This window comes from Macaca mulatta, chromosome 13, assembly GCF_049350105.2.
Source record: "Macaca mulatta isolate MMU2019108-1 chromosome 13, T2T-MMU8v2.0, whole genome shotgun sequence".
NCBI lineage: Eukaryota > Metazoa > Chordata > Mammalia > Primates > Cercopithecidae > Macaca > Macaca mulatta.
This window is the reverse complement of record NC_133418.1, coordinates 52267503-52281631: the sequence shown is the minus strand read 5'-3', so window position 1 is coordinate 52281631 and position 14129 is coordinate 52267503. Positions and strand designations below refer to the sequence as shown.

Genomic DNA, 14129 nt, shown 5'->3' with positions numbered 1-14129 from the left:
CAGGTTGAGACTCAGCATATTTACCACTCTTTACCTGTTCAACTCAGACCAAGGCAGAGATCTAAGCAACATCTTAAATTCCATTCTTTCCTCCACAGTCAGAAAATGAGTTCTGTAAATTATATCTCCCGAATTTCTCTGTAATTTGTACTGCCCTCTACATTTTCACATTTTTAAAGTCGGAATAATTTTGCAATATATTTACATACTATAACATAGTCAGTGACTATGTTTACTTATGTGAACAATGATTTATAAAATTTGATAGATAAAAATTATATAAAAATTATGTATTTGTCATGTACAACTTGATGTTTTGAAATATGTACACACTGAAATGGCTAAATTGAGCTAAGTTTGGTGCAAAAGAAACCGCTTTTAATGGCAAAAATCACAATTACTTTTGCACCAACCTAATAATTAACATATGCATTACCTCACATACTTATTTTATGAGTTAGGAGTACTTATAAGTACTCTGCTAGCATTTTTCAAGAACATAACACATGGTTATTAACTATAATCATCATGTTATAGAATAGATCTCTTGAACTAATTCCTTCTATCTAACTTAAAATTTCTATCCTTTGACCAAAAACTCCCCAACAATATTCCCCAGCTCTGGTAACCATCATTCTATTCTCTGTTTCTATGAATTCAACATTTTTAGATTCTACATATGAGATCATGCATATTTCTCTTTCTGTGCCTTCCTTATTTCACTTAATACAATGTTCCCATGAGGTTTCTATGTTGTTGCAAATGGCAGGATTTCCTTCTTTTGTAAGGCTGTATAATATCTCATTCTGTATACATACTACATTGTCTTTATGCATTCACCAGTTGACAGACACTTAGGTCAAATCAATATCTTGGCTATTGTGGAAAATGTTGCAATGAACATGTGAGTGCAGATATCTTGATGATATACTGATTTCATTTCCTCTGGAAACATACCCAGTAGTGGGATTGCTGAAACATATGATAGTTCTATTTTTAATTTTTGGGAGAATCTCCATACTATTTTCTACAATGGCTATACTAATTTACATTCCAACACCATATAAGGGTTTCCTTTTCTCCACATCCTCTCCAATACCTACCATTTGTCTTTTTGATAATAGTCAACCTAACAGGTGGAAAGTCATATATAATTGTGGTTTTAGTTTCTATTTTTCTGATGACTAACGATGTTGAATATTTTTTCATACACCTCTTGGTCACTTGTATGTCTTCTCTTGAGAAATGTCTATTCAAAACCTTTGCCCATTTTCTCATCAGGTTGTTTTCTTGCTATTGAATTGTTTTAGTTCTTTACATATTCTAGAAATGCATGCCTTGTCAGCTGTATTGTTGGCAAATATATTCTGCCATTATTTTTTTTTTTTTTTTTTTTTGAGATGGAGTCTCACTCTGTCATCTAGGCTGGAGTGAAGTGGCACAATCTTGGCTCACTGCAACCTCCATCTCCCAGGTTCAAGCATTCTCCTGCCTCAGCCTCCTGAGTAGCTGGGATTACAGGCGTGTGCCACTATGCCTGTCTAATTTTTGTATTTTTAGTAGAGATTGGGTTTCACCATGTTGTCAGGCTGGTCTCAAACTCTTGATCTCAAGTGATTCGCCCGCCTTAGCCTCCCAAAGTGCTGGGATTACAGGCATGAGCCACCATGCCCTGCCTGTTCTGCCATTTTGTAGGTTATCCTTCAACCGTTGTTTTCTTTGCAGTGCAAAAGCTTTCCTGTTTGATAAAATCAATCTCATTTGTCTTTTTTCACATTTGTTGCCTGTGCTTTTGGAGTCATAGCTTAAAAAAAATTATTGCCCAGATCAATGTTATGGAGATTTTTTCCTATATTATTTTGTAGTAATTTTAGTTTCAGGTCTTATGTCCATTTTATGTGGATTTTTATATATGGTGTGAGATGAGGAACGAATTTCATTCTTGTAAATGTGGATATCCAGTTTTCTCAACACCACTTATTTTTTCAGAGACTATCCTTTCCCCTTTTGTGTGTTCTTGGCATCTTTGTCAAAAATGAACTGACTGTATATTAGTAGGATTATATCAGGGTTATTTTGTTCCACTGGTCTGTGCGTATGTTTTTATGCCAGAATCATGCTATTTTGATTATTACAGCGTGTAGTAGATTTTGAAGTCAGGTAGACTGATGCCTCCAGCTTTGTTCTTTCTGCTCAAGATTGCTTTTGCTATTTGGAGTGTTTGGTGGTCCCATATGAATCTTACTATTGTTTACTTTATTCCTATGAAAAATGCATTCGAATTTGGGTAGGAATTGCATTGAATATGTAGATCACTTTGGGTAATATGGAAATTCTAACAATGTTAATTCTTCAATCCACAAACTAGGATATCTTTTTGTTTATTTCTTCAATTTTTTCTTTGATGTTTTATAGTTTTTCAACAGGTCTTCTAAATATTTCAATGAGCACTTCTATACTTTCATCTTTACATTACTTGTATAATAATCTTAAGGTGTCCTTGAATTTCTGTTTTGCTAAAAGTCTTTTTCATTAAAAGTCTTTATTTTTTAGTATTTTAGGTTTAAAGAAAATTTAAGCAGGAAGTACACTGCCTCTGTATATACCACCACCCTCCATGCTACTGCCCCTATTTAAAATTGGTGTGGTACAATTTTTACAATTAATGAAATGATATTGGTATTTTATTATCAACTAAAGTCCCTAGTTTACATTAGGGTGTAATCATTGTGATATCAAGTTCTGTGGGTACTTAAAAATGCATAATGTCACTAATTCACCATTACAGTATCATTTAGATAGTTTCACTGCCCTAAAAATCTACTGAATTCCACCTACTCATCCATCCAGGATTTTCTCTACTGATTTTCTCTACTGGTTTTCATTTTCATTGATTTCTGTTCTAATTTTCATTATTGTTGTTATTATTATTATTGCTCACTTTGGATTTAAATTGTTCTTTGCCTAGTATCCTATGGTGTAAGTACAGATTATTAAATTTAGATCTTTCTTCTTTCTCATATATGCTATTAATGGTACAAATTTCCCTCTGAGTAATGCTTTCACTGCATCTCAGAAATTATAATAAGTTGTATTTTAATTCTCGTTTATTTTGAAATATTTCTCCTGAGACTTTTTCTTTCACCATGTTTTATTTTGAAAGATGTTGTTTAATCTCCAAATAATTTGACATTTTCTACCTTTCTGTTACTCATTTCTAGTTTAATTTCATATGTTCTAAGAGGAATGTTAGTATAATTTCTATTTAAAGGATGTTCTATTGCCTAGAACATGGTGTGTTTTGGTGAATATTTTGTATAAGTTGCTGTTGGATAAAACATTCTATAAATGTCCATTAGATTCACTTGATTGATGATGTCAGTCATTTCAACTATATACATACTGATGTTTCTGCCTCCTGGATTTGTCAGTTTCAGTAGAAGTGTTCCAGAAATTTTAATGAGAATAGATGCTAACATATAAAATAAGATTTTAGTATCTTTCAAAATACTCGTATTTTTCCTTCTTCAATCTTCTAAAGTAGTAACTTTGAAAAATTTTCTAATACTAATCATTCATGCATTCCTAACCTTACTTCAATCCTTCATTTATTTGTATGTACTTTTAGATTTTGCTCAGAATTGTTCTGGCTATTCACGTTCTTTTTTTAGTTCCCTATGAATTTTATGATTGTTTTTTCTATTTCCGTAAAAGATGACACTGATACTTTGTTAGGGATTGCATTGAATCTATAGACTGCTTGGGGAAGTATGGTCATTCTAATGATATTTATTCTTCTGATCTATGAGTATGGTATTTCTTTCCATTTGTTTGTGTTCTCTTCCATTTCTTTCATCAGTGTTTTGTAGTTTTCATTGCAGACATTTTTCACCTCCCTGGTTAAACTTATTCCTAGATATTTGAATGTTTTTGAAGCTATTGTAAATAGGAATGCCTTCTTGATTTCTTTTTTATTGTTTCATTATTGAAGAATAAAAAGGCTACTGATTTTTGTATGTTGATTTTACAGCCTGTAACTTTACTGAATTGGTTTTTCAGTTCTAAGTTTTATGATGGAGTCTTTTAGTATTTCTTTTTTTTTTTTTTTTTTTTTTTTTTTGAGACGGAGTCTCACTCTGTAGCCCGGGCTGGAGTGCAGTGGCCGGATCTCAGCTCACTGCAAGCTCCGCCTCCCAGGTTTACGCCATTCTCCTGCCTCAGCCTCCCGAGTAGCTGGGACTACAGGCGCCCGCCACCTCGCCCGGCTAGTTTTTTGTATTTTTTAGTAGAGACGGGGTTTCACGGTGTTCGCCAGGATGGTCTCGATCTCTTGACCTCGTGATCCGCCCGTCTCGGCCTCCCAAAGTGCTAGGATTACAGGCTTGAGCCACCGTGCCCGGCCGCCTTTTAGTATTTCTAAATGAAAGATCGTATCATCAGCAAAGAAGGACAATTTGACTTCCTGTTTTCCAATTTGGATACCTTTTATTTCTTTCTCTTTTCTGACTGTCCTAGCTCAGACATCCAATACTACGTTGAACAGGAGTAGTAAGAATGAGCATCCTTGTCTTGGGGAATGGTTCCACCTTTTGCCCAGTCTTAAAGGAAAGGCAGTTAACCTTTCCCCATTCAGGATGGTGTTAGCTGTGGGTCTGCTATATGTGGTCTTTCTTATTTTGAGGTATGTTCCTTCTATATTTGGCTTGTTGGGAGTTTTAATTGTGAAGGGATATTAAATTTTATCAAATGCTTTTTCTGCATCTATCAAGATGACTATATGGTTTTTGCCCTTCATTCTGTTGATGTGAAGTTTCACATTTACTTCTCTGCATATACTAAACCATCCTTTCACCCCTGGTCTAAATCCCACTTGATCATGGTATATTATCTTTTAATTGAATTCAGTTTTCTAGTATGTTGCTGATAACTTTTGCATCTATTTTTATCAGGAATATTGGTCTGCAGTTTTCTTTTGTTGTTGTTCCTTGTCTGGTTTTGGTATCAGGGTAATGCTAGCCTTACAGAATAAGTTAGGGAGAATTCTCTCTCCTAATTTTTTGGAACAGTTTCAGGAGGATTGGTATGAGTTATTCTTATATGTTCGGTGGAATTTGGTGGTGAATCCACCTGGTTCTGGGCTTTTCTTTGTTCAGATACTATTTATTACTGCTTCAATCTCACTGCCTGTTATTGGTCGGTTCAGGTTTTCCATTTCTTCCTGATTCAATCTTAGTAGGTTGTACATTTCGAAGTATTCATGCATTTCCTATGGGTTTTCCACTGGTTAGCATAATAGTCCCTGATGACCTTTTCTGTTTCTGTGGTATCAGTTATAATGTCTCTGTTTTCATTTATAATTGTATTTGAGTCTTCGCTGTACTCTTCTTGGTTAGTCTAGCTAGTGGTTGTTATCAATTTTACCTTTTCAAAGAACCAACTTTTTGTTCCATTCATCTTTCCATATTTTTCTTTTTAGGTCTACTGTGATCTGTATTATTTCCTTCTGATAGTGTGGATTCGGTTTGTTATTGCTTTCCTAGTTACTTGAGGTACACTATTAGATTATTTATTTGAAATCTTTCTGCTTTTTTGATGTAGGTGCTTATTGCTATGAACTTCCCTTTAAGTACTGCTTTCGTTGTATCCAACAGGTTGTGATATGTTGTTTCCATTTCATTTGTTCCAAAAAATTTATTTTCTTATTAATTTATTCATTGAACCAATGGTTGTTCAGGAGCATATTGTTTATTTTCCATTTATTTGTATAGTTTCCAAAGTTTCTCTTGGTATTGATTTCTAGTTTTATACCATTGTGAACTGGCAATATACTTGATGTGATTTTGAATTTTAAAACTTTGTTGAGATTTGTTTTGTGGCTTAATATATGGTCTATCTTGGAGAATGTTTCTTGTGCTGATGAGAAGAATGTGTATTCTGCTATTGTTAGATAAGATGTCCTCTAAATGTCTGCTAAGTCCTTTTGGTCTAAAGTCCACTTTAAAATGAATGTTTCTTTTCTGATTATATGTCTCAACGATCTGTCTAGTGTTGGCAGTGGGGTATTAAAGTGCCATAATTTTATCAGAGTTCATCTATTTATTTAGATATGGCAATATTTGCTTTATGAATCTAAGTGCTACAGTGTTAGATGTCAATATGGATTTGGTGTTACATCCTCTTGCTAGATTGATCCCATTATCATTATATAATGACCTTCTTTGTCTTTTTCTTACTGTTTTTTATTTAAAGTGTTGTACCTAATATGAGTATAGTATGCCTGCTCATTTTTTGTTAACATTTCCATGAAATACTTTTTCTATTCCTTTATTTTTCTATTCCTTTATTTCCTTTATATGCATCTTTAAAGGTAAATTATGTTTCTTATAGGCAGCATATGGCTAGATTATGTTTTTTTAATCCATTCGAGCAGTCTATATATTATAAGTAAAGAATTTAATCAATTTACACTCCAAATTATTATTGATATGTGAGGTTGTCCCTTCATCATATTAATTATTTTCTGGTTATTTTGTGTATTCTTTGTTCCTTTCCTTTTCTCTTACTGTTTGTTATTGTGGTTTGGTGGTTTTCTGTAGTAGTACTATTTGAGTCCTTTCTCTTCTTCATTTGTTTGTTTGCTTTACCAGTGAGTTTTATACTTTTGTGTGTTTTCATGATAGCAAATGTCGCTCACGATATCCAAGTTTAGAACTCCCTTGAGGAATTTCTTGTAAGGCCAGTGTAGTGGTGATGAATCCTTTCAGCTTTTGCTTGTATGAGAAAGATGTTATTTCTCCTTCATTTATGAAGAATAATTTTGCTAGATATTTTATATTTTGCCTTCTGGAACCCTTATAATTTGAAAATTTGGTCTCTTATGATGCCCGGTATGTAATAAAGGCTTTGCTCTTTTTTTTAATTGTTTTTACTTTTATTTTGTATAAAGAATTATCTTCTAGATCTAAAATGCTTTCTTCTGCTTGGTCTAGTGTATTGTTGAAGCTTTTGAACGTATTTTGCATTTCATTTAATAAATTCTTCAGTTCCATAATTTATGTTTGGTTACATTTTTGGTATCAATCTGTTTAGCAAATTTCTTATTCATATCATGCATTCTTTTTCTGATTTCTTTGTATTGTTTTGCAGAATTCTCATGTTTCTCACTGAGCTTCTTTGGAGTCAATCATTTAACTTCTTTTTCTGAGATTTCATTAATTTCTCTTTGATTGGGAGAATTATTCCTTTGGAGGTGTCATATGTCCTGGCTTTTTCTTATTTTCTGTACCATTATATTCATATCTGTACATTTACTATAACAGTCACTTCTTGCAATTTTTTAAATTTGCTCTGGTAGGGGAGGACATTTTCCAGAAGATGTATCTATGCTGTTAGTTGCATAGGACACTTTGGTTGTGATTTTGAGTGCAATAGTGTAAACTCTGTACGATTCCTTGAGGCATAAATAGTACCAGTGGTATCTATAATTTCTTCAGTGGCTCAGAGTGCAATTATTAAATGAGGGTATGGTTTTGCTGTGGACTGTAACACCAGGTAGGTCAGTCTTTGAGACCCAGTGATGGCAGCAGTGGCTAAGTATGTGTGTCCTTGGGCCCAGGTTGGTCTGGCACCATTATTAGTGAGTCTAGATGGGCCAATTTTTGAGTTTCCGGATAGATTATTTGGATGCCAGCAGTGACAATAGCAGGTGGGGTGGGTAGGGATGTTCTTGAACCCCTGGGCAGCCAGCTTTATGTGAATGATGACAATGGCAGTGGCAGAATCATCCTCTATTAGTCCCAAGTGGTTCACAATGGTATTGGTGTTGGTTGTATTCAGCTGAGTGGGCTGGTCTTCAGGCACACAGGTGGTGCATGCAGGTAGGTGCCAGCTGTGGTAGTAGCAGTCATGTGGGTAGGCCTGATCTCAGGCACCTGGGAGGAGTGTTCAGGTGCCAATTGTAGTGGACTGGGCTAGGTGATCCTCTTGCTTCCTGTGTGCTCTGGCACAGGGGTTTGGGGGTGGCAGGGCAAAGCTGAGCCAAACTTGTCCTCATGCCCTCTGATAATGAGTACAGGCACCAGATGCAGTAGTTAGTGGTGAGGGAATCCCTAGAAAAGTGATATGCTCTGATGGTAGGTGGCAGCAGCTGTGCTAGTTCCCTGCCACTGGGGAGGGCAATGCCACCTTCAGTACTGGGCAACCTAGGTCAGCAGGTGGAAAACACACACACCATTTTCACCACAGCCCAAGTGGCACTCTTTCCTCAGCCCCTCTGCAGTAGCTGACACCTTGCTCATGCCTCAGCCTCAATGGCAGCAGCATGCATCATGATAGCATCTCAGCCCCTGGTGTGGGTGGCCCCTGGTCACTGGCATCTAAGTTGGGAGGCAGCAAGCGTGCTTCTCCTGCTCTTCAGCCCCAGTAGCAGTGGTCTCCAGGATAATGTGCTATCTGTTGGAGGCAAGGCTCTAAGATGGCTGCTTGCTATAGCTGCTTAGGTCTCACAGAATGTGTGAGACTTGGTGTGAGCTCCTTCCCTGGAACAGTGCCATCACACAATCTCTCAGCATCTTCCAATGTTAGTTTCAGGGCAAGTGAGGGTCAAGAGACTCTCCTGTGGCCAGGATTTCAGGAGTCCATAGTGGAAATGGAAACCACTGAAAGTTTCTCATTAACCCTTTCCTCAGTCTCCCTCAGCTCCCAGCTGATCCTACTGAGTAGACTGCCTCATTTCCTTCCCCTTCCTTGGTTTAGGCATTTACTGTCACTTTTCTGTTGAATTACAATGTTCTGTCTTGGATGATCTATTTGAAGTGTGATCATCTACTCATTATGCTGGTTCTTCTTAGTGGAGGAAGCGAGTATGAAATACCTCTAGTCAGCCATCTTGAAGCTTTCCTCTTTCATATCTTTTTCTTATCACATCATATCTATTTCCCTATGGATCCTCAAATTTATTAGCACAGAGTTACACAGCGTCTTTTAGGAAGTCAATTCCTCTCATTCTGAACTGTGAGTAATGTGATTGATGTTGTTATTTCCTCCTTCTTTCCTTCCTTACCTTCGTCTTTTCTTTTCCTTCTTTTTTTAGTTTTTCCCTTCCTTTCAATGAAGCACAGTAGAATGTTTATTTTTTTAAATGCAACATCCCTCACTTGAAGTCTTTCAAAGACTTTAGAATAAAGTCCACATTATCTATTAATATAAAACAAAGTGCTTCTCAGATTGGCATTTATCTACTTCTGTATCTCACTGCCATCCTAATTCTATGCTGAATACTGGCTTTATTTTATCATTTAATCTTTGCACATGAAGTTAAAATATCCTTTACTCCCTCTATATCCATTCTCTCCCTAGAAATATCCTGCTGGTTCCAAGATCCATTCCAACTTGTACTTGTCTGGGAAGTCTTCTTTGGAGGTCCTAAAGCTGGAACCTCATCCTCTTTGGAATTCTCCTCTGTTGAGCCTGTCAATTTTGAAGTCCCCTGGAGCTCAATCCTCACACCTTTCCTCTATGTATACTCAAATCCCAGAATAAAATCCATCCTATGCCATCAAATACCATCTTTACACTGGTGAACTCTAAATTTTTATCTCCAGCTATGATTTTGTCCTGCTAATTTAATACCTCTATATAGCTATCATTAAATATATCGATCTTAATGTATCAAAAATGGAAGTCTTGATCGTATTTCTGCTTTTCAAATGTATTTTTCTCTAAGTGTTCCCCGTCTCAGTAAACAGTATTCATCCAGTTTGTTCAGTTCAAAAGTTTTGGAACTACCCTTGACTCCTGTCTTTCTCTTAATACAAACACCCAATCTAGTACTAAGACCTGCTATCTGTACCTTCAAAAATATTTCTTACCACTTCTACCTCTACCACTCTAGTCCAAGTGACCATTATCTCTTGCCTGGAGTACTGCAACTGCCTCCCAATTAGCCTTTCTTCTTCCCCTTTTATTAAATTACAATATATTTATTTCCACATAAAAACCAGTATCACATTAAATAACTCAGATCATTACCCCCCACACTTCAATCTTCTAATGACATCGCATCTCATTTCAGAATACAATGTATAGTATTTATGATGGCCTACAGGGCCAGAAATAATCTAACTCCTGAATACGTCATCTCTTATCATCCATACCATTAGTGATAGATACATCATTGCCAGACTGACCCCCTTACTATTTCTTGAACACACCCATACCTACCACTGTGCTGTTCACTTTGACAGGAATGCATATCCATCGGAAATCCAAATGATTTAATTTCTCACTTCTTTTGGGTCATTTATTTTTTTCCTAGTTCTTATCACTACTTGCCATTATATTAGTTTTCTTTGTTTGTTTATCATCCACTAATTCATTAAAATATAAGCTCTGTAAAGTCAGGAGACTCACTTTTTTGTTCATACCTGAAACTTTCCCTGATTTGTAGTAGATACTGTATTAAAACTTGTTAAATAAATGAGAGATTGAATATATCCAATGTATTATTCCAGTATAGTGGCTGTCTTCTCTGTAAATCATAAACTTTAAGTCCAGGAACAAAGTACTTTTTCTATCTCTCCCCAAGAATCTACCAGATGATTACATAGCAGATACGCAAGCAATATTTATTATGGAGTAAATTAATAAACACTTTCATTCTCTTTTGTAAGAGGGCGAGGAAAATGTTATGAATAAGGAAAGCTAAGGACGCCAGCTTGATTATGTCATACATGGCAGAAATAAGAGGGAACTCTGCAAGAAAATACCTTAAAGACCTTCAGACTCTTTCTACCCCTTTTCCAGCATAAAGGTTTCCATCTGCAAGGGAAAGTTTTCTGGAAACAGTAGCTTAGGAAAATACACAACATGTAGCCGTTATAATTGCCATGTTTATATTGAGTTCTGGGTTAGCTAGTCTGAAACAGCCCTGGTAAAAATAAATTTTCAGTGTGTTTTAAGCAATCAGTGTTTCCAATATGCACTGTCAACATGACCTTTAGTGGTCTCCAGAACTTCTCCTTCACTAAGTATTTAACTGGCTGTTCAGCCCCTATGGCTTCCTGTCTGCCTTTAATTTTCCCTCAGCATTTTTTCATGCTAGAGCAACAACAAAATACACAAGCCATCCTTTGAGAGAATTTCTGAACATAATTTGAAAAGCTATTGACATAAAAAAATTGAGACAGGTTGACAGAAAGAGTATCAGTGGATACCACATATTCTCCATTTGATAGACAAATGAACCTCACGTTCTAATTCCCTAACTCCCTATTATCTACTTAACACTGAACTATTTCTTTAACATTTTCTTTCCTCGAGAAATTTTGGCTTTCACAGAACAGCAAATATGGAAAATTTTTTTGATAAATCTAATGCCCAAGCTCCATAATAATGCTAGTATTTGAGAGTAATTATAATTCCTATAAAACTGCCTGAGGTCATTCTGAAGCTCTGAAAGCTTTTGTGGCATTTTCATACTCATTCTCAGGGCCTTTTTATTAAATCATTCTTTTCCTCACTAAAAGAACATCAAAATTAATATCATTACACATTATTGAAAAATTAGGAAGTCACAATATGAACATAACATTATGTGTAATGAATTTTGATTTAAGTAATTTTATTGTCATTTTGAAACAAAGAATTTATAGTCATTTAATGAATGTGTAACTTAACCTAGCAGTTGACCTAATCGCATAGATACATAAAGAATACTTTCTGATTCAACATTGCGTTTTTTCAAGCAATAGAAAAATAGTAAGTCATACCAAAAATTTTTATCTGTCAAAAAGCATAACAGCAGTATGAATCAAATTTGATTTCTTCTCTTGTGCCTACAATTAAAAGAATGTACCAAAAATAGAGAAAAAGGATAAGATGATGGGAAAAAGCAGACAAAAGGGGACATAAATCACGGTTCCAACTCTGCAATTGTACATTTAATTAATATCAATTTCTGGATTTCAACAGGGTGATATAGAATATGTTTCAAAACTAAAACAATCAAATAACAATATAAACAAAAAATCAAACCATATAAGTAGCCTATATGTTAGATCTACATTTTTAATGTTTAAGATGTTGTCCTATTACTTTTACTGCTTAATACCTATTTAAAGCTCACATAATATTAAGGAGTTTATTAAAGCTGCTCTGAGCTATAGCATTTACCCTCCAGAAACTCATCTACCATCAATCCTTCTTTTGTTCTACCTGTCATTTCTTCCCATTTGATTCAGCTCTGGATCAAAACTAGTGCTGTGGACATATGAAATTATAAAATTGCTAACTAAAAATGCAGGGACAGAAATTCCTCACTAAAAAGTAAGATTAAAAAATTGATCACAGGGCCGGGTACAGTGGTTCATGCCTGCAATCCCAGCATTTTACGAAGCCAAGGTGGGTGGATCGTTTGAGCCCAGGAATTCGAGACCAGCCTGGGCAACATGGCGAAACCCCATCTCTACTAAAAATACTAAAAATTAGCCGGGCATGGTGGCACACGCCTGTTATCCCAACTACTTGGGAGGATGAGATATGAGAATTGCTTGAATCCAGGAGGCAGGGGTTACGGTGAGCCAAGATTGCACCACTGCACTCCAGTCTGGGCAACAGAGCAAGATTTGGTTAAAAAAAAAAATTGGTCACAGGATACAGAGAGCAGGCGACAGTTTAGAAAATTTTAATGAATATTAATGTCAGCCATAACTATGATTATCTAGATCATATTTAAGAACTGTTGACTGATGGGGGCTCAACTTAGGAAATAGTGATTTACATGTACAAAACATAAGGAAGAGTTTACAGACACAGTTGTAGTTGTTTTGTTTTGTTTTGTTTAAACACCCAAAAACTAGGACTGGTATTTATTTCTTCAAAAAAAATAGAGAAGGGAAACCAAACATATCATAAACACTTGTTCTCAAGAGCATGCTATAAACCATCTTGCAGAAACACAGCCATTTTAGGTAGAATGTCCCAGACTGTGTACACCAGAAGCAGTTCCACTGTACCGCAGGGCCTCTCACCTTAAAAGTTGTGGTGCCATAGAGCTTGGTAGTGTGAACTGTTTCTGGAAGCACATTAGTGATGTTGGTGATAAATTCTTCCAAGTACTTACAGGATTTCTCCAAATGTGTTGTATTGATAATAATCTGGACAAGCTAGAAAACAACAAACACAGGTAAAAGTCATTTGACTACTCACCCCAGGATGAATGGTTCAATATGAAGCTGCCGGTACAAGACAAATGAAAGGCATGATGGAAAAGGCCATCAACATTCTGGTAAGGGGTATGTTAAAGCATGGGCTTTCATGTTACCGCTTCTAGGAAGTTTTTGACATGGTCAGGCTTTGTGTCCCCACCCAAATCTCATCTTGAATTGTAATCCCCATAATCCCACATATCAAGGAAGAGACCAGGTGGAGGTAATTGAATCATGGGGGCAGTTTCCCCCATGCTATTCTTGTGATAGTGAGTGAGTTCTCACAGATCTGATAGTTTTATAAGGGGCTCTTCCCCCTTTACTCACACTTCTCCTTCTTGCCACCTTGTGAAGAAGTCCTTTGCTTCCCCTTTGCCTTCCACCATGATTGTAAGTATCCTGAGGCCTCTCAAGCCATGCTGAACTGTGAGTAAATTAAACTTCTTTCCTTTATAAATTACCCAGTCTCGGGCAGTTCTTTATAGCAGTATGAAAATGGACTAATACAGCCGTCCTAGCATTCCAAAACCTTTTGTATTTCCCCGTATTATGGGAACAACTTATCACTGTATTCTAAAGGTATGTTTTCTTCTGTTTAAAAAGATTAGACTAAGAACAAAAATTGCTACTGTTTAGCATGATGCCTTCCAACTAAAACATTGCCAAATGAACTAAACGAATAAATGATAACCAAAAGAATAGGAATCATTAAAATGCAACAATTCAAAATTAGGCATAATGAACAGAGAGATGTTAGGAGAGACTACAATACATTAATAAACTACAACGGTTTGTGGAAGAAAGAACATGGGCATCAAAGTGAAAGTAACCAGGGAATTAATGACTTACTTTATTATTATTACCTTCTGATCTTGGGAAATTTTCTTTACTTTTATAACCCTATTTCCTTATCTGTAAAATGTC

The 14129-nt window shown here is 35.8% G+C and overlaps 1 protein-coding gene across 24 annotated transcripts in view; it reads right to left on the bottom strand.

Annotated features, from left to right (window-relative positions):
* EXOC6B (exocyst complex component 6B) overlaps nucleotides 1-14129 on the bottom strand; it is a 678312-nt gene that overhangs the window by 316278 nt on the left and 347905 nt on the right. For 20 of the 24 annotated variants that reach the window (XR_013402682.1, XM_077959258.1, XM_077959247.1 and 17 more), the window contains one exon: nucleotides 13029-13163. The exons of 3 other annotated variants lie outside the window; for them this stretch is intronic. Coding sequence is in view for 19 of the 21 variants with exons in the window: in XM_077959258.1 (XP_077815384.1) it covers nucleotides 13029-13163 (135 nt within the window). In the remaining 2 variants the exon portion in view is untranslated. Of the gene's footprint in view, nucleotides 1-2933; nucleotides 3403-12655; nucleotides 13164-14129 lie in introns of those variants that run through there. One more of the 24 variants, XR_013402683.1, reaches the window with a different exon arrangement.